This window comes from Benincasa hispida, chromosome 8, assembly GCF_009727055.1.
Source record: "Benincasa hispida cultivar B227 chromosome 8, ASM972705v1, whole genome shotgun sequence".
NCBI classification, from domain to species: domain Eukaryota; kingdom Viridiplantae; phylum Streptophyta; class Magnoliopsida; order Cucurbitales; family Cucurbitaceae; genus Benincasa; species Benincasa hispida.
Genome location: NC_052356.1, coordinates 59131632 through 59153305, shown reverse-complemented (window position 1 = coordinate 59153305; position 21674 = coordinate 59131632). Strand labels below are relative to the sequence as shown.

Here is a 21674-nt window from a genome sequence, read left to right as displayed (position 1 = left end):
TATATATTTATTTATTTATTTTATATCAATATAACTATCATCAACCTAATATAACTTAATTGTAGAGATGTTTATGGAGGGAGTAGAGTTGGAGATAGCTTTCCCCTCCTTATCTCCACTCCAAACGACCCCACAAAATTTTCTATTCAATTTCACGAGAATCAGAGAGGATTCTACATAAAGAATTGTTCCCCGTTTAGTTTTTCTTAAAAAATAAATAAATAAATAAATAGAATCTATTGAAAAAGTTTTAATTATATAGTTATTTTTTATTTTTTTATTTAAATATTTAATTCTATAGGAAGAATTTGAATTTAAAGAGAAATTTTTTAATTTTCTAGTAGAACAAAATAAAATAATTACTTATCAAATTATTTATATATATAATCTACATATCCATTATCTTCTTCATTAAACAATAAAGCTTACTATATATAATTACAACAACAATAATAATAAATTAAAAAAAAAAAAAAGAGGTCAACAAAGCTAACAAAGAATTTTTTTTTCTCCACTCCCTCTCTCATTCCCTGCCTAAATGGGGAATTCCCGTATCTAGGATTTCTAAGCTCTATATCCCTACTCTACTGGTTATACATATCAATCACTAATTAGTGTCATTTTTTTTAAAATTATTATTATAATAATGATGAAATTGAGGAAAATAAATATAAAATTTTCAATAAACTTGGTAATATGTGGTAATAAAAAACAAGACAACTACTTAATGAGAAGTTTTTTCTTTAGTTCAACCACACATATAGTTAAAGAATTTAACATCTTACCAATATTTTAACTTATTGACTTATGTTTAAATTGATATAATTAATGTGAGGTTAGAAGAATATTAATTATTAATGGCACATGATTGGTTTTTTAATTATGATTTGTAATTTTAGTTATAATGATGGTGTTTAAGTAGCAAGTGATACATATTATAATAATAATAATAATAATAATAATAAATAAATAAATAAATAAATAAATAAAAATAAAAATTAAAGATTGGCCCCCTAGACCAGTTGGCCCAACCCAAGTTGGCTGTGACCCTAAACCCACCACACCAAATTTATGCAGTAGTTGCCCCCACCTTAACACCCCCATATCTTTTTCTCATTTTATTCCACTTTCTCTCTCTTTCTTAATTTTTATTATTTACTATATATTGTTTATATATTGGAAAATAATAGTTTGTATTGATGATCATAGAAAATTGGAAGTGAATAGAATAAATATTGTTGATGTAACCATTTTAATTTTATAGAATAACTAAGGGGTTTGTATTATTTGAAGGGTTTTTTTTTAGTACGTATTATTTGGAGTTTTAGTTCTGGCTATTTATTGCCAAAATTTACATTACTTTGTATTGTAGATATTATTTTTCTATCATTTTAATTTCATGAATAATTAAGGGTTTGTATTATTTGAAGGTTTAGTTTTCCTTTTTATTGCCTTATTTTAAATAATTTAGGTTGGTATGTGTTGAAGGTTGCCTAAGGCAAGCCTCAAAACCTATGGGTGGATCCAATCCGGTACTGAAAAGGTGTTAGGTTTTGACAAAATATTAGAAGTGCAGTTTGTCCCACATCGATTAAATTGAAGATTGGGGATGGGCTCCAAGCCTATGAAAGGAGTCTATGCCTCTAGTTTCAAGTCGTCCCGGTTAAAAAACATTTTAAGCTTGGTGTATTAACTCTAATTAAAAGGTATGAGCAGTTAAAAGCTTTGAGAGAGTGCTCTTGTAATTAGGATGACTTAGTTTCCACGTAAATTCTTGTAAATTCTTGTGTTTCCAATTTTATTGCTTTTTTCTAATTTCTAAAAGTGGGAGGTTTTTTCCAGCAAGTGGTATTAGAGCGTTAGAGAATTCTTGAAATAGGTTGAGGTGTTTGTGAATAGTGTAAGTTGTTCACTATTTACTGTTTTGCTAGGAAAAGAAGCAGATATGTTAAACTTTATGAGTTTGGTAAAGTTTGATGTGGAGAAATTTAATGGAAGGATCAACTTCGGCTCATGGCAAGTGCAAGTTAAGGATGTGCTGATACAAGCTGAGTTACACAAGGCTTTGAAGGGAAGACCAAGCTTTGATGCTTCTAAAGAGTTAAGCGGTGATAGTGGTCCAGGAGAATACAGCGGTGGTTCCAGTAAAGGTTCTAAGACATCCAACATGAGCAATGAAGATTGGGAGGAGATGAATTTGAGAGCAAGTGCAATTAGGCTAAGTTTGGCTAAGAATATTCTTGCAGATGTGCATGGAATTACAACAGTCAAGGAGCTTTGGAAGAAGCTTGAAATAATGTATCAAACAAAAAGCATCTCAAATCGATTGTGCTTGAAGGAGCAGCTTCACACCTTGTGAATGGTGGAAGGTACAAAAATATTAGATCATCTGACTGTTCTCAATGACATTGTTTCTGAGTTAGAGGTGATGAGAGTGAAGATAAAAGATGAAGATAAGGCACTCCAACTCATCTGGTCACTTCTTCCTTCTTATGAATACATGAAACCAATCTTAATGTATGAGAAGGAAACATTAGTATTTGCTGAGGTTGCTAGTAAACTTTTATCTGAGGAAAGAAGATTGAATAGTGAAAGACGTACTTCACAAGAGGATTCAGTACTGGTAATCAACAAGTGGAAGAAGAAGAAAGAGTTCGTGCATAAAAAGGTTTAATGGGAATGTAGACAGTTTGGACACATGAAAAAGGATTGTCCTAACAGAGCAAGTTCATCAAAAAGCTCTGAGTCGAATGCTAATGTTGTCCCCGTCGTCACATAAGATGACAATCTCTTCCATTAAAGCAAGGCAATATTCATCCTTATGGTATGTCTGCTTTACCATGATAGAGGATGTGATGTTAGCGGCTCCACAAGTTTGCACACAGGCATCGACTTGGTGGATATGCAAGGTGTGTGGTGGGAGTTATGTCTATGGCTGAAAGATTTCTAGGTGAGCCAAGTAGATGGAAATTGCACCATGAATATCAACAAGGTTTGTCGACATATGACGAAAAAGGAAAATCTTGGGAGGTGATATTCCAAGTGGTCTACTTTTCATGGTGGAGTAGGTTATAGTTCTTTTATTTGAGAATTATGATTGTCGATGAGGACAATAGATGTTGTAGAAGCTGTGGATTCTTCAAATATCTTATCAAGGTGGAATTTGTTGGGTTTTGACAAAATATTAGAAGTGCAGTTTGTCCCATATTGGTTAAATTGAAGAATAGGGACGAGCTCCAAACCTGTAAAAGAGCCCATGCCTCTAGTTTCAAGTTGTCTCAACTAGAAACACTTTAAGCTTAGTGTATTAACTATAATTAAATTCCTTTTATATTCTTAACTGGTAAGTGGGAAAAAGGTGTGAGTAGTTAAAAGCTTTGAGAGAGTGTTCTTGTACTGGGATCCGGGGAGAGAATTGTTCTGTGTGATTGTAACAATTTTTCACATAGTGGATTTCTTTCTGGTAGGCATGGTTTTTCTTCGAGTTGAGAGTTTTCCACGTAAATTCTTATGTTTTCAGTGTTATTGCTTTCATTTAATTTCTCTGTTATGCTTATTCATGCGGTAAAAAGTGGGAGGTTTTTTCCAACAAAAGGAGGCATAGAAAAATGCATGTCTCAAAAAGGAAATATTAATGCCTTAGAGTTTAGGTCGACCGGCTGAGCCGATAAATATATATCAATTAAGAAATGACCGAGTTAGATTCGACACTGTAGACGTGTTTCAAATGACAAACTTATAAATAGTCTCATTTAGCCACCCTAAAGGAGAAAGTAAGTAACCTCCAAAAAGAAACCCAACCTTACTTCTTTTCATGTTTAGGTAAAATTATCGCTCCTTATTAAACTTAAGCATCAAAGTGCAGTATGCTTGGTACTATACCCAATGTGAGAATCTCTTACGCATGTCAGTTGGGCGAATCTTGAGAGCAGACGTGAGAGAAGTGGGTCGAAGGTCAAGACCACTAGATACACGCAATGAAGCCCAATACGAACAAGATCTGAGTACAAACACTATGTGACTGATGTAAATTTACATTACTTCATATTATATTTATTATTTTTTTGGAATATATATTTTCCTTTCTAACGACATATAACGAACTTTTACATTTATTTCTATCTTCCAGTCAAACAAATTGTGAAAGTTTTATTACAACAAGTAGGTCTTCTTTTATCCCATTTATTATTTATTAAAATATAATTTTGTTCTCTATGATACCAAAATCTAAATAGAAGAAATGTATCTGACCTTCACGTGATATTAACAGTGAATTTGTTTGAAGAGGTGAAGAACATGGTTTATAAAAGAGAAAATCTACACACCGATGTGGTGTTTGCCACACATTCTCCGATGCTTAAGTTGGAGAGTGAAAGAGTATGGAAGTTAGGGAGTTTGAGAGTAGGATCAGTTACCTCATATGAAATTATAATGATGTATTTATAGAGGCGATTGAACTAGGTTATTCCGATAGGATTTCAGAGTCGCTTTAGGACAATCATACAACTTCCCAGCTGATGGGCATACATGTTTCGCATTTGGCTAGGGCTTACCTCAGTCGAGCGTCTTTCCTAAGCCCATTTTGGCCTTAGGGTAATGCTTTGGTCTGGGGCATGCATGGGAAAATGCCCAATTAGTTATTTTGCTAGGCTCGATTTCAACCTTAACCTTGGTCAAACACATCAATTTGGGCTTTGACACAAACTCTCTCTCATAGAAACCATTTTAGGCCTAGGGTCTTACCTTTGGTTCAAATCTTCTTATTTTCTCGACCTTGTAATTTCTATTCTCATTTTATGTCGACTATAACCTGCGATACAAAATCACATGATAACAATCTCAATACTTGAGAGATTAATTTTAGTTAGTTTTAGTTAAAACTATGTGTAATATTTTAAATTCAGTCTTTTGTATTGTTAATAAGTTTTAAAATAAGTCTTTATGGTTATTTTTTTCGTTGATTTTTCCAATTTAGTCTTTATTGAGATTTTTTTCTCCTCATAAATTTTGAAAACTTATTCACATATTACATTTAAATTAATTTTATATATCTTCTAGAAGATCAAAATGATATATCACTATCTTATTAATTATTATCCATAATAATGATCATCGATCTTAACTTTCATTAATCATTCACATTTAGTTAAACTCCCAATTTATATGGTAAGAATGTAGTTTTATGACTAGAAAGAGAGTATTACATAGCCTAACAGCATACCATAATTGACATACGAGTGTTCTATAAACCACGAAGTGGTTCGAATCATCTACCCTCAATTGTATTAAAAAAAGAGTATTACATACTAAAAAAAAAAAGAACAACAAATTTATGCTAATAGAAATTTGAAAACATGAGGTTCAATGAAAATAGAGTCGTATTTCATGTTTTCATATATGTATTTGGTAGCAGATTTAAAAATTAAATTTCAATTTAAACAATGGTTCAAAATGTGTTTTATAATATTTATGAAGTTAAGACTAATTATGGTTACTTACTAAATATTTGGTTGACTACAAACTATTATTAATTAATTTATAAATATGTTTTACGTTAAAAATTTTGTATAATTATTATTTGTAATAACATATATATTTTATAATATATTATTTAATACATATTTTAATTTAACAAAAATAATTGATTTCATAAAGTGAAATATTATATTTGTTAATGTTTTTTTTTTAAATCTTTCTTAATATAATTCTACATTTTAAAATTTCAAATTCAGAATTTAAATATACTGAAAACATAAAAAATGATACTTGTTTGGATCACAGAAATCGAAAGCAATTTTCGAAAACAAAATCCAGATGGTCTACCAAACTCATATTCCTTACACTCAGTAAATCTGAAACAAAAAAAAAGATAGATTATAAATTATCTACTAAACATGTCCCTAATAATCGAACTATAATCACATGATAGAAAGATATATGTATATTTTGAGAATTGAATAAATGTTTATATTCTCACATATAATTGTAGAGTAGAAAATTGGGCGATTAAGGGAGAAAAATAGTGGCAAGAGTTGGTCATCATATTAATTAAAAATATAAATTGATTTGGTATAATTTATAAACGATTGGTTGCTTGTATCTATTTTCTTTTGCCAAAAAAAGAAAGTTAACATAATTTGGTGAGAGAAAGATTTAACATTTTTGTATAATATTTAGATATATAGGTGCGGAAATTGAAATTGAATGAAAATGAAAAAATCTTACTAGTTCAATCAATTTAGGTAATACACGTCAGAGGATTGCATTTTATAACATTTCCAATAATACTAATAATAAAAGATTGTTAGCTTGATATAGAACTTAAAAATCAATAATAATAATAATAATAATAATAGAAACAATCCAACTAAAACAAAATTTAAAGTAGCCAAAATGAGCATAACAATAATCCAGTAATTGATATATAAATTTGAAGTAGTTTAATACATATTTTTAAGAGATGTCAATTTTATTATCTATATGCGATAAACTGCTATTTGTGTCTATCTGTGTCATTTTAAATAATTTTTCTATCTTTTCTTAACTCATTTAAGGATATATATATATATATATATTTGATAACATAAGTGATTTTTAGAACTTTCAAAAAAAAAAAAAAAAATTCAGAAGAGAACTATTTAGATTAATTTACATGTTTAATTCATAACATTTGAGATTTGTGTCTATTTAGTTCACAAACTTTCAAAAGTATTTAATAGATTTTTAAACTTTCAATTTTGTATTTGATAAGTCATTTAAGAATTTGTCAAAGTAAACATCGTTTAGTGATAGTTAGAATGTATTACCTCCACTAAAGTTAGAGATTTGAAGTTTTCCTACTACATATATTGTATTTAAAAAAAGTCTTTGAAAATTTATTTTTTTTAAAAAAATTAAGTGATCATCTATTATATATAAATTTAAAATATGTGTAATGAAACTTCACGAGTTTTAATATAGTCAAAATAAAGTCTAAATTCATAATTCTAAAATTTCAAAGATAGAATATACAAGTCTTAAAGTTTAAATATACACAAATTTAATAAAATTATTTTTCGAGATAGTATTCTTCCCTCCTTTTTAGAAAGAGGTGCTTGATTTTCTGTGTTTGTCCATGTTGTTTTAGTCTAAAAGAAAAATTATAATTTAATTAGTGTAGTTTCTAAAAATATCTCTAAGATGAGTGTTCCACTTCATATATATATATATAAAGAAAAATCCAAAAAATCATCCCAATGCCAAGTACATCTACTTTCATTAATGTAAGATTTGAAAAAAAAAAAAAAAAGGACAAATATCAATTTATATTTATGAATTTTGGGGTTTATAGATAAAATTTATTAATTTAAACAATTTAATGGTTAATTAGCATGTTATATCTAAAGTTTAAAATATTTCATTTGTACAAGAATATCAATGTATATATTATTACAGTTAATATTTTCTAAAAAAATTGTAAAAGCAAAAAATGAAAAGAAAATGATAAATAAATATTATATATTATTTTAAATAAATTAAAATATTTATTATTTATATTATATTTACAATAGTTATATATTATTTTAAATAAATTAAAATATCGATTGAGGATGACAAATCTATAAAAATATGGATATGTCGACATGTTGATGATAATTTCAATATCCTAGTTGTTTAACTTTTTCTTAATACAATCAAAAGTAGGGGATTCGGACCCTCGTGATTCTTAGCACACTTGTATTGTATCAACTTTAACTAGGTTTGATATCATCAAAACCAACTATTTCAATTTTCTAAAAAAGATTAATTTTATCATTGAATTTTTTCTTTATATTTTTAAATTGATAAGTTGACTCAAACGAAATTAGTCACATCAACTTATATAAATTAACATTGTAAATCATATGAGTTGTTGTATAAATAGTAAAGTCATGTTTGGTAACAATTTTATTCTTCATTTGTTTATTTTTTAATATTAAACATATTTTATTTTAATTTCTTACTATGATTTGCATATTTCTTATTCACAAAAGTTGAATTCTTAGCCAAATTTCAAAAACAAAAACAAGTTTTAAAAACTACTTTTTTTAGATAATTATTTTAAATAATAGAATTGCTGAATTTTTTTAAGTAAAATAAAATGTCTCAATGATAGACTATATACATCTATCATTGTATAGAATTGATATTTTACTATATTTGTTAATAAAATGACTCATTTTCTTTTATTTGAAAATAATTTTTTAAAATTTTAATTTTTTTTAATTTTTAAAAATTAATAAAAAGTAGATAATAAAATAAAAAATTTAGAAGTAAAATAGGTATGTATAAGTTTAATTTTTAAAAACTAAAAGTAAAAAATGAAAGGGCATAAAACAAAACATTTGAAACACATAATTAAAAAAAAAAAAAAAAGATATCCTAAATCTAAGGTTTAAAGTAAGTTGGAAGATGTTTTTCCCTTTTCTTCGCCAAATAAAGAAGAAAAAAAAGGAAAAGGAAAAAAAAAAAAAAAAAAAAAAAAAAAAAAAAAAAAAAAAAAAAAAAAAAAAAAAAAAAAGGAACAAACTTTAGGGAAAGAAAAAGGCGAAAACAAGAAGAAGATGGAGAAGAAGGCAACAGTGTCTCTCATAAACACAGCTTTTCCTCTGTTTACGCTCATTATTCAACTCTCTTTCTCTCTCTCTTCCCTCATTTTCATGTGTCGTTCTCTTCTCTGAAAAGACAAACCCGTGGATTTATGAATCTCTCTCTTCTTCCCTCTCACCCCTTCTTTCCCCATCTCCCAATTCCTTTCTCCTTCCCAAAAGATTAGGGTTTTAATTCCCTCTGTTTTCTCCTCAGATCTGTTCTCCCTCTTTTTTATATACCCATTTCCGTTTCCCCTGCAAATCCCATTTCTGTTTTCTACATACCCTTTTGATTTCAGCCTTACCCATCTTCTCTTTTCCTCAATTTCCGCCTTTCTCTCTGTTTTCCCCTTTAATAATGTCGTCTTTGCGCCTAGATCTGACATCTAAGATCTACCCAGAACCTGATTCTCTGTTTTCTCTTAATTCCGCTTCCATTTCCACCTCTTGTTGTATCGACCACTTTGATCGTCTTCCTGATTCCCTTCTTCTTCTTATTTTCAACAAGATCGGTGACGTGAAGGCTCTTGGTCGATGCTGTGTTGTTTCTCGAAGGTTTCATTGTCTTGTGCCTCAAGTGGAAAACGTTGTTGTTCGTGTGGATTGTGTTATTTCCGATGATGAATCGTCTTCTTCCTCTTCCTCCTCTGGTAAATCTCGTGGCCCTTTTTTTAATATTTTTCGCTTTGTATTTGGTGGCATTGTTAAGCCCCTTCAAGCGTTGGGCCAGTTTTTGGGTCAGACACGACCGTCTTCCAGTTTGGCCTCCTCTTCTTCTTCTACCTCCTCTCTTGCGGTTGGAACCGAAGAGGATGGTGAAATTGATCAAGGTGGGGTGACCCATCATTCCCCAACTCAAGTTCTCAAGAATTTCAACGAGATTCGATTCCTCCGGATCGAGCTTCCGAGTGGGGAATTGGGTATTGATGATGGGGTATTGTTGAAATGGCGAGCCGATTTCGGATCCACTTTGGATAATTGTGTGATTTTGGGTGCTTCTTCGGTGATTCACCCTGGTTCTATTAAGCCTTCAATTGCTCAAGATAATGGGACTGATATTGCTCAAGATAATGGGACTGATGGGGGGTTTTGTATTGGCAATGGCGGTGCTAGCGATGATAACGGAAGTATACCCGAATCCTTTTATACAAATGGAGGTCTAAAATTGAGAGTCGTATGGACGATTAGTTCGCTTATTGCAGCTTCAGCGAGGCACTATTTGCTGCAACCAATAATAGCAGATCACAAGACTTTGGATAGTTTGGTTCTTACTGATGCGGATGGACAAGGGGTGCTTTGTATGAACAAAGATCAACTTGAGGAGTTGAGAGTGAAGCCCCTGTCTGCTTCTTCGGCTTCTAAGAGAACTCTTGTACCAGCTCTGAATATGAGACTTTGGTATGCCACACACTTAGAATTGCCTAATGGGTTGATACTGAAGGGCGCTACACTAGTTGCTATCCGCCCCAGTGAACAGTCTGCGGCGAAAAAGGATGTTTCTGATTGCTCTTGGGCTTCAACTGCTTTTGAAGAACCATATAGGACTGCTGCAAAGATGTTGGTGAAGAGGAGAACGTACTGCCTTGAGATGAACTCTTTCTAAAACCACATTAGTAATTCAAGGTAAATTCTTAATGCATACAAGCATTATTGTCCTAGTCTTAGATTCTTGCAAGATTAGTTTTGTTCCAAGTTAGATGACTAGATCAATTGATTTAGATCTTTGTTATATTATGTCTATGAACAATGAAATTTGCTTGTGGTCCATGGCTTCCACCCCATGGTCTGTAGAATGCTCACTTGGATTCTTTTTTGGGTTAAATGAACCTTAGGAACATGGAAGTTATAATATTATTGTATATTTTCTTTCCGTTTGTAATAGGACAATAATACACTGGTCAATTATTATGAATGATTGGGCCTTTAACTGAATGTGATCGTAATTCATAACTAACTTCACTTGATACTAATTTTGAAAAGAAGCTCCTTGTATATGTTTCTCAAGTACAATGAATGAGTTTATTGTAATAATTTTAGTTATCTGATGTAATGGTGAGTTTTGCAAGGTTTTGATTTTCACCTCTTGTAGTTGTTTAGGCACTTTCAAGACTTTAACTGTATTAGAATTTGGGTTTTCAGGTATGGAGAAGAACAATGGTGCAAAAAGGGGGGGAGGAAATTGCTTACCTTCAGAAAATGAGAATGAGGAAGAAATTCTTATTGATTGATGAGATATTTGGAAGACAATGAAACCAACTTCTGACTGGAGTGGCACAAAAAGGGAGGAAAGAAAGAAAACTCATTCGTTGTTGGCATTATTATAATACAAATGGTTGACCGTTTTTGGTAAAGGTGATAGTTGAAAATGCATCTGCTGGTTGTTTTTGTTACAGGCATTTGCTATTTGGAGTGCAGACAAACAGCTAGAATGATGTTGTAAAAGCTTTGAGTTTGTAGTCCCTTTAACTTCTGTCCATCCTGTATATGTGAATACTGTAGGTAAGAACTTCATTATGATCTCATGTGATATAGTTTGAAGTTTATAAATGTAAGCCCTTTGTTAAATTTAGTTGAATAATTCTCATTCTGGCCTGGAATTGCTGTGGAGTTTTCTTTTCTTTCTCCCGTTTCTTTCTTTTTCTATTATGAAACATAGTGTGTGGATGGGCTAGAAAAGAAAAACAAATGGAATTGGGAAAAGGCTCTATTATTAAGCAACGGGCTTTGTACACATTGAACAAGAGGGGGTGATGTGTACAAAGATTGGTGAGTTTTGCCTAGTTGTACACTGTTATTTCTCATTATTGTGCAATGATGCAACTGAGCATATCATTACATGTAGAATGTGAGTGGGACAGGGAATATTGGCATAATATGAGAAGCTGCGTTGTAAGTGCCAAATTCTTGGATAAAGCTAAAGCCTTCATTGCCCAGGTTTATAAGTGACACTCAAAAACTGGCCTTGGTGTGTCTGTGATGGACCTTATCTTGTTCCTAATATGTCATCTGTCCTATGCACCATTTTTCACTATTGAATGTGAAGGAAGAGGGACAACTTTTTTGTGGTTTTTTGTTTGGTAGGTCAGGGGTGTCCATGGCTTATCCACTGCTTTCAACTTGAGAAAGTAGTTCATTTTTCTTGTTCATGAATCATGATAGTGTAGAAAATGAGTTGGAATGTTTTGACCACTAAAATGATTGGAGAAAATTCCATCAGCTTCTAGGGCGGCTATTAGGTGAATAGCAGGTGCATTTTAGGCTTACTTTTCGATTTCATTCAAATTCGACCGTCCCGTATAATGCGGGGTGGACCGATTCACACGGTACACATCTCTTCCATGCTGCTTGGTTTAGAATGTAAGCTAGTGATGCCGTTTCAACTATTGAACTAGTGCAGCATTTCCTAACTTTGCCCAGTCCTATTTTCACATTTTGTTGTGCTCCCATTTCCACTCATTGGATTGCAACTATGAGAATCACTCATCTCTCTCTCTTGGTATCTTTAGATGTTCTAGTTCAACTTGAAATTTTGACCAATTTGAGAATTTCCAGTTTTCCTTTTGGCAAAAGAATCTAACCCTTTATGAACAATTGGTCATTTGAATATCTTTGCAATACCCTTGAGAAAAAAACCAAACATGTCTTGCTTCTCTTATTAGATGATCATTACATTACATGTAGATTATTTTTTGAATGAATAATAAAGATTTAAATATTACAACATGGTTTTCTGTTTCATAATACTTAAACTAAAGAATGATATAATATGCACGTGTCCCATGTTTATTAATATTTTTGCTTCTCTGTCATAGTTGGATATTATCCATGTAATTACTGGCTAAATAATGCAGGCTTAGCTGCTTAAATCTCTACCAATTTCTCTCAACTCAATACCCTGTCTCACTTGGCCATCTCTGGAAGCCAATAGATTAAAACAATAATGAGAATAATTAATTTAATAAACAAAAATTAATGAGTGAATTAGCTGTTATGTGCAGCTGTTTGTCACATGAAACAACATCTTCTTTTCTTAGCTTTGTAGAGTTGAGAATGCACGTGAAATAAAGTCTTTGTTGAACTCAAACGCACGCCCTCCTTCTCTCCTCTGTACCCTTGACTTTTTCTTCACCCATCATTACTTTCCTATAATTCATTATCTTACAACTTAAAAGTTTAATTACTACTTAATTCCTATAGGTTCATTTTAATCCTTACACTTTCATCTTTAGTTCATCTTTGGTTCCTATACTTTTATACTTTTCAAATGGTCACTTTTTAAAAGTATGAAGATTAAAATGAACTAAAATTGAAAGTACATGAACATAACGAGCCAAAGTAGTATATAAACCTACAAATTAATCACTATTTCTATGCTATTGTTTTTATTTCATTTCCTAGCACAAAATGAAGTGGTGACATGTACTTTCTTTCCGATTTCTGATTTCTAGTGCATTTAAAGATGGTTTTCTTAGTCTTCCATGGATCAGATTATTGATGCATGTCAGTTTTAGGATTGGTTTATGTTCTACTTCTAACCACAGAAAAGGATTGCAGAATGTCAAATACCTGATAAGAACAGAATTGGAGGTTGAGACGAAATATTTGAGAGGAAATGAAAGAATGTGTTTGAAATGATTACACTAGAGACATATATCTAAGCTGTTTTAATGGGGTCGTGTTATCTTTATATGGAATATCTCAGCTGGGAACATATCCTGTAAATGTGTAACTTGGAAAACACTTTCCTCATCTAAAAGAGTTAAGAAAAAGGAGAGGTGATCAAAGAATAAGATAAGTCTGTCGGGGATGGGGGATTGTTAGGAAGCCAAAAGGAATTACCCTCAAAGGAAGCTGTTGGCAATGGTTTTTCTACAACCAAAACATGCATTTGCTTGTGGAAGATTACACATAAGCACTTGAAAACATAATAAGAACCAATGCGAGCTGAAGAAGGAACTCAAAATGGGATAAAGCAAAGAAAAAGCAAGTGTTTCAGAACCATAAAAATGTGTAGATCTGAACATGGAGGACTCACGATGGGCGGGGCCATCTCTGTTGCTCCATCTTCATCTTTCCAGCATCACAACCTGCCAAGGAAAATGACATCCACTGAAATCTATGAAAAAGGTATCTATAAACTGGTTTCTCGGTGTGAAAATTTTCAGCATAAACTGGACTTGAAAGCATTGGAACAGAATGGCAAGTTTAGATCACAGGCTGTGTCATTAAAGATATTTTCTGTTAGGATACTGATATTTCCAGAATGCACAAAATATTTCAAAAAATATTGTTCTCTCTAACATGCAGATCATCACCAGATTTGACGAGTTGTTAATTTCATCTCATGGAAAGGTTTGAATCTGTTAAAAGAAAGAATGGTATACCCATTAACTAGGAATCAGAGAATAGGATTTTCTACTGAAAAAATACAGGCTCCTATTCACCATTCAAGCCGTTTTAAATTGGGCCCTCTAAGCACATCCACAAAGTCAAACATTTTACTTTTAGCTTTCCTTTACAAAAAGGGAAAACCAAAAAGTTAATAAATAATATCTCAATTATATACTCAACTTTCAATCATATCAGTAAGTAAAGAAATTTTGAAAAGGATTCTATCGAGTTTCATCTTCAGATAAAAAGAGGGATTGCTTGTTTTCAACCTTTAATCACAGAAGAATGTGAAATGGTTATTTGATTGGTTTTCAGTTAAAGCAAGAAGATAATTATGGAGCATATTAAATGAACACTCATCTGAAAATGTCTAGTCAGAACTTAAAAAATGTGCCAACTAGAGGAAAAATGAAACAAAGTAAAAGTAGATGGCAATACGAATTAGATTAAATGAATAGTCTTTGACAATCTCTGAAATTTTGTTGGTACTACTGGTTGTTTTAAGATTTTAATTAGATCTCTATTTGATCCCTTCCATATGACCCAATATCCTTTTTAATTTAATAAGCCCAATAGCCCATTGAGTTAACCACACAGATGACCCAACAGTGATTTTGACAACTCCACCACCACTACAAAAAAAAAAAAAAAAAAAAAAAAAAAAAAGAAAAAACTTCCATCATATAAAATTTTTAGAAGTCCTGATCTTTTACTTATAGTTCTTAATTACATGATTATCCATCATCAACCAACTGTTGTCTTTAAATGAACTGCTAATCAGTATTTTGAAATTATACCTACTATTTAAACCCAATTAGGGACCTTGATGTCAAATGTTTTAAATTTCAATTCATGTTAATGATTTGTTGATTTACCCAAAGTCAGGCACCAACAGGGACCTTGACTCCAGAATCTTGTTTGATTGAATTTTCTTTATAATAGTACAATAATATTAATAACAAAAAAGAAATAATATGTTGATTTTCCAAGCATCCTTCAATATATTTTTTTTTTCCTTTTTGAGGATCCCTCAAATGTTTTCTAAAGTAACAGAATAAAGTTAGAGCCGACAACTCCATAGGACTGAAGAGATCATTGATTAAAACGGGTACTAATGGTATCAATAGAATAATCTCCACTGTAGAGAATTGTTTCCTCAGCCATCCTCTTAGTTTTTAGAGTAATATTTGATGCACCCATATTCATATATCTCATTCTCATCGTACATAGAAAAAGAACTAAAATATTTTAGAAAAAGAACTAAAATATTTTTAAAAAGAACTAAGAAAAGTTTGTCACATGATAAATTATGATTGAACAATTTGATAGAATGCACAAAAATAGATGCTGTTAAAAGGAAACTAAGTAATTTTCTAGTTTTTATATTTCATTTTAGAAAGCTAAAGTTACCTAGAGAAGAATCTGTATTTAATTTTTACTGAAAAGAATTCTTTTTAAAGGTTAAATCACTTTGATTCTTCTCCCCCTAAAAGGTGTACCTCTACTTTTCTTATCTGAATTCTGATTTGCATTTAATTTATTCCATTGACCACAAAAGGGATATAATTAATAATCAAATTTGAATGTCAAACCACCAAAATCAGAAGAAAATGTGAGATGAAAAGTGAAAAAAGTAGAGAGGGGGTCAAAAGCATGTTCTTCTATTCTAAGCAAGTTGTTGATGTAAGACACTAGCATGCTCAAACATGTGTCTTGTGCACGTTACAGCTAAAGATATGTAGTCCATATTTCTATTTCTTTCAAGAAGATACTTGTTTATCGACTTTCTTTTCATTTCAAATTGAAAGAAATTACCATCTAAAGCTGACCAAAAACACAACATCCAAACAATTTGAGAACTTAAAAGATACCTAACATCTAGATCTAACGTATTGATCACAAATAGACTAGCAATTTATAGAAGGTTGTAAATTTGAGATGACTTTTAAATACTATTAATTTTAAATGTTTTAAAATTCTTTGTAAAGAACCATTACATTATAAGTTGGTCTAGTTGTCGATAGAGTCATAACTATAACAAAGGACATAAAGGGAATACTTTTAATCATGATGGTCATCTATCTAGAGATTTAATACCCTACGAATTTTCTTGACACATAAATGTAGTAGGTTGTCCTATGAGATTAATAGATGTGTGCATAAACTAGCACAAATACTTATGCAAGATGCGTGGTAGAAAATCTTTTATCATTGTACTACTAGTTTAGACTAAGTTGAACTCTGCCACAGATGATAGATGATAGGTGTAATAGCAAAGACTAGTTTCTGCCTACATATAGTGACAGTCCAAAGCCGGTGGTGTTGAGAAGAATGGTGTACAGTGCATAGCATAGTCTCTTACAAGTATATGACTGACTTACGCTCATCTAAGAATGAATTGAGCGTAGTCAACGCTACGATCAACTCCATAATATGTATCCTACTTATAAATCAATATTTCTACATTTCTAGGTGTGTTCAAATGCATAACAGTGGCAAAGATGAATTTATGAAGTACATTTGTTTTACTATCCCCTATTTTATCCAAAGAGGTCCGTCCAAATTTATCATAATATTGACTATATGGTAAAAAATATTTCTAAAATTTCATTGGGAACGTTTGAGGCAAGGATTATCCTAAGACTATAATAACCATCTTGTGGTACAGTAAATATTATTTCAAAACCTCTAATTAACTATAATCAGTACTATTTCAAAATTCTCATTTGCTACAATATTTACTATTTGCTATAGTTTTTACTATTTAACATTCATCATTTTTTTATTTTTTGCTACAATGTTTACTATTTCTTTCTCAAACTAAAATAGTTCACACTTCAAACACATACTATTATAACCCAAACTAAAATAATCTACACTCCAAACACAAATTATTATAACCAAACTATAATAACTAACTCCTTATTTCAAATGCTCCCTAAGCATGTTTCTAAATAAAACATTTAATTTTTCTTATTTTTAAAAGTACTTAGACATATTAAAAATTCTATTTCCGAAAATCGCCTCAATAGGGGCTTCTTTTGTGAGAGACTATGGTCTTAATAAAAACATTTAATTTTTCTTCTTTTGTGAGAGACTATTTCCGAACATTTAATTTTTCTTGATATCTACTTATATTATATACATAGCTTCTTTTGGTTTTAGCTGATATCTTTTAATAGATACCTTATTTTGGCCACCAACAGGGGCTTCTCCACCTAAACTTAGCATGCATAATCTTTGTGAGACACTATGGTCTTAATAAGAACCCAATGGCATAGAAGGGATTCAAAGTTGACTGTTTGACTTGTCAGGCACATGCAAGTTACACTCTGATCTAAGAGATCTGCAAATTGTATTCCTATGTTTTAAATGTAAGTACCCTATGTAGCAGCATCAACCACATATATCATTCCAAAAACAATAAACAATAACCAGCCTAGTAGTTCGTCAAAATGAGATTTAAAATCAACTATATGATTTTTGAAAAGATATTATAAGATATAAAGATACGATTTATGTATTTCATAAACCACAACGGTAAAATTTATAGCTCTCGTACAAGGTTTTCAAAGGAGGTGACCTATAAATTTGTAAAAAAAAAAATTATCTTGATCAGGTAAATATTATATTTATAGGCCTTAGGGGGTAAATACTATATTTATAGGCAGGCCTTAGGGGGTAAATATTATATTTATAGGCCTTAGGGCAAAGCAGAGGAATAGTTACTCTCGTTTTAGTTGGTTCAACACTAATTAGCAGGAATCTAATTAGGCTTAGGGCATTTCACTAAACCCCATGAAACCCTAGCTAGCTAAACACTGAAACAGCCATTTAAAGAAGAGGAAAACAGTAAAAAGTTGTCCTCTTTTGTGAAAGTGCGCTTTTTTCACTCGGTGACAAACACATGGCATGAACATAGTTAGATGGAGCTAGCTTCTAACACCTGTCATGGACATATAAACATAAACATAACCATATGATGCTAGAGAGAAGGGAAACCAACGAGACAACGCAATGGGGAGTGGCCAGTGGGGGACAACAACCCTCACACCAATCCATGCAGGGATCGTAATATTCATTATAATATATAGACAAAAACTCAACGGATAAAAATTAAAATATATGAAACCCACAAAAGTATATGTCCAATAATTCGTGTTCTTGTGACTATCAAGAAAACAAATCAGACATACACAACACAACAGCAGCACATGAATCCAAGATGTCAAGAATTCCAGCAATAAGGAAACCATGTCGATTAATGAAGAAAAGAACCAGACAGGAAGTCAGGAACAGGAACAGGATATCATAGACGATGAAGTTTAATTAAATTGGGATGGAAAATGAAAAAAGAATAATTAAAGATGAACAATAGATGATGGGTTTTTGAAATACCTGGAAATGGGGTGGAAGAAGAAATGTGCTTTCTGAGAACTCATCAGTTCTTTCCTTTTCCCTTTTGATCTGAATGATGGCTTCCATCAGCGTAACAGAGTTGCCAGCTACCATCAAACAATGCTGGTGTCAACTGATGGTGATTTTCCAACTGTAATGGAGCCGTCGTCGTTGGCGACGCAGCTCCGATGAAAAAGGGTACGTTTGATCCGTCTAAGTGAGGAAACCTCTGGAGGTAAGGCAAAAGAGACGGTGAAATATTGGACTGAAGGGTCCCCCTATTGCAACCAGCTGAAAGGCCGGCAGAGATGGTGAAGTTGAGATTATAATCGTTCAAATTATCTGGGACAAACGAGAAATGTTGAAGCCGATCCTGTTGGGTATTTTCAGCGGCCGAGACGTTGAATGGCGGAATCGGCATCGGCAATTGGTGTGGACTCCCTAAAAAGATTTGTCCTGAAAATCCCGCAGATTGATTATGGCCAGGCCGTGAAGATGAAGACGACGACGGTTGTTGTTGGCCTATAATCCCAGAAGAAGCTAAGTAATCCATGGCCGTCGCCTTGTCGAACAAATTCGGCTCCACGACATTGTTTTGCGAGGCCGAATTCGTCCGATTGGTGGTGTTATCGGAGCCGTTGTTGTTGATACCGCCGGTGAGAAGCTCGGTGAAAGATGGGTTGTTGGGAAGGCAATGGGTATCGCGAGATTCTTGCTCTCTTTCCTTCTCTTTCGCAGTTCTCTCTCTAGCTCTGTCACGTGCCTTCGCTCGATTCACTAGGATTTCGGAGCGGGAGAGAGACAAGCCCGAGCCCTTGCTCGTCTCTGAGGTGCTACTACAAGCAGACCTCGCCAATGAAAGTTGCTGCCGCTGATTCTGTTGGTGTTTCTTGGGGTCGCCGTCGAGCTCCACTTCTGGTGAATCCAACCCTTGGTCGGTCCCATCACTACCCATTTTCTCATGGCTGAGTTGCCTGGGAGTTTCAGGAAAAGAGCCATTCAGCGATGGAAGCTCAGCGATGGCGTCAGAAGCTGCTTCGATCAACCACTCAACGGCTTTACTGGGCTGTTCGAAACCAAGCCGATCTTGAAGATCGTAGAACTGAATCGCGGTGGCGACGGAAAGCCGAACCCGTCGATCTCGAAGCCCTTTCGATGTCCAAACTTTACTGTGTCGATCTTTGCCACCAGAAGCTCTAGCAACCCTAATAATACGAGACGAGTGGTGCCATCCACGAAGACCGCCTCCACCAACTCCGCCGATTCCACCTGGTTCAACTCGTCCGGCGGGATTAACAGTAGCAGAAGCAACCACAGCAACCCTTTTCGAAAATTCTCTGTCTTCTTCATCATCTGGGGAGTATTGTGAAATCCCCTTTTGCCCTAACTTGTTGGAATCATTTCTACCATTTCCAATTCGTGGAAACCTACAGGCTTGTTCTTGAATATCCACCACCTCCATACCACTTTCATTCCTTTTCTGAAACAAAGACTAATTATACAAACACAATACCCTTTTTTGACCTATGGTTACAAGTTACAACACAGTGGATTCCCTTGATACTTTTTTTTTTTAACTCTAAGAGAGAGAGAAAAAGAGAAAATGGGGTTTCTGAGTTAAACTTTAAAAGAAGAAGGAGGTTGAATGGAGTGCAGGTGGGGTTACTGTCCTATACATATCGATGATGATAACTCACACAGTACTTTGGCTGTGTAGTGATAAAAAGCCCTTTTTCTCTCCTTCGATATATCACATTCCAAGTCAGGAACGAAAGCTATCGTTTAAGCCTTTTTCTTCTTCCCTTTCTTCCAAAAGCAAAGTCCACCTTAAATTTTTCTGTCTCCTTCTCTTTTTCTTTTTCTTCTCTCTTACCCTTCAACCATTTCCCCTCTCTGCAAAAAACCCATAAATTATGTCTTTAAAAAAAAAAACCCAGATTACAATAAAACTCTGATTAAGCTCGTTTTAAACTCCCCCAAATACCTAGAATTCTCATTAATTCATAAACTGAAACTACTTTTTAAAATCAAAACCCAAATCTCTGCTTATCATATGCCTTTTATCTGATCTCTCTGAGCTCTTTAAGGTCTAATACTCAGACAGACATTAGCATTTAAGACCCTCTCTCTGCCCATAAAATGAGACAATACTTTTCTTTGTTCATTATAAGATATATTACCCATATCCTCGCAAAAGTACATTCAATTTTACCTAGCGTTTTTCTCTCTCTCTTTGGGTTTGAAAACTAGAGTTGAAATGAACACCATGTACAATAATCAATGGTATACNTATATATTTTATGGAATACCTGATCTTCCTACTGAGCTTTTCTGGGTCATCTTGATTCTGTGTATGAATTGAAGGAGGAAGATGAAAAGGGGTTGTGAGAAAATCAGTTTGTAGAGAGGATTTATATGAAAAGAATGTGGATGGAGATGAAAACAAGAGGGATTAGTTGGTTTATTTAGTTGGAGTTTAAAGAAGAAGAAGAAGAAGAAGAAGAAGAAGAAGAAGAAGAAGAAGAATGAGGAGGAAAAGATAGCTCGAAATTCAAAGTGACCCTTGGTGAAAAGGCAAGGCTGGTGAGTAGAGAATTTGCTTTAAATTAAGTTTCTTCCTCTTCTTCTTCCTTCAATTTCACTAATTCACAGAGATTGTAGAAAAAAACACAAAGCACTTCAATGGAGTGGAATTGGGATGGGGATACTGTCTACGTTTCTGATTTTGTAGACAGTTTCTTTTTTCTTTTTCTTTTTATTTTTACTTTTAACATTTTTCAATGTACTTCTCCTAGGAGAATATAATTGATTGACAAATAACTTTTCTTAGGATAATCGATTAATGCCTCGCCTCGCTAACATGTTGATAGCTCAACTAAAATAAATATGTACTATCAACTTTGAGATTGAAGTTTCAATCTCTTCATTACATATACATTGTTAAAATATACATATATATATTTTGTTCCTATTAGAAAACAATTAGTTTTCTATTTTAAAATTTATGTTTATTTCATTCTAATTTTATTATAAAAACATATTATGATGCATCAAAATATCGTTGTTTTTTAATTATGATTTTCAACAAATAATTCAATTTATATTCAAGTGGTAAAAACAAACAACTTTTTTTTAATCATGTATGAGAGGTAAGAGGGATTAACAGGCGCACCAACAACAACAACTTTGCTTTTAGTTTTTAAAACTCACTTGATTTTTTTTAGAACATGAGTAGAAAATAGATAACAAAACATAGAAACTTATAAGTGAGACTAG

The 21674-nt window shown here is 32.5% G+C and overlaps 2 protein-coding genes across 3 annotated transcripts; one reads left to right on the top strand and one right to left on the bottom strand.

The window, feature by feature from the left end:
• The first annotated feature begins 8526 nt into the window (after positions 1-8526).
• Positions 8527-11206, top strand: LOC120083627 (F-box protein At5g46170-like). Its single transcript, XM_039039461.1, has 2 exons — positions 8527-10232; positions 10749-11206. The coding sequence occupies exon 1, from the start codon at positions 8968-8970 to the stop codon at positions 10210-10212; it is 1245 nt and encodes a 414-aa protein (XP_038895389.1). The 5' UTR covers positions 8527-8967; the 3' UTR covers positions 10213-10232; positions 10749-11206.
• Positions 11207-13264: 2058 nt separating this feature from the next.
• LOC120083626 (transcription factor TCP2-like) lies at positions 13265-21078 on the bottom strand. Of its 2 annotated transcripts, none has more exons than XM_039039458.1 (3): positions 20708-21076; positions 18399-20291; positions 13265-13696 (listed from the first exon to the last, which is right to left on the bottom strand). In XM_039039458.1, exon 2 carries the CDS (start codon positions 19858-19860, stop codon positions 18442-18444), a length of 1419 nt encoding a protein of 472 aa, XP_038895386.1. In that variant the 5' UTR covers positions 19861-20291; positions 20708-21076; the 3' UTR covers positions 13265-13696; positions 18399-18441. The 2 variants fall into 2 exon arrangements, with proteins under 2 accessions (XP_038895386.1, XP_038895388.1); XM_039039460.1 differs by lacking the exon at positions 13265-13696 and adding an exon at positions 13728-13969 and having other exon boundaries at positions 20708-21078.
• Positions 21079-21674: the final 596 nt, after the last annotated feature.

Coding starts and splice junctions, on each gene's coding strand:
- LOC120083627 (XM_039039461.1), top strand. CDS start 8,968: ATGTCGTCTTTGCGCCTAGATCTGACATCTAAGATCTACCCAGAACCT.
- LOC120083626 (XM_039039460.1), bottom strand. CDS start 19,860: ATGGAGGTGGTGGATATTCAAGAACAAGCCTGTAGGTTTCCACGAATT.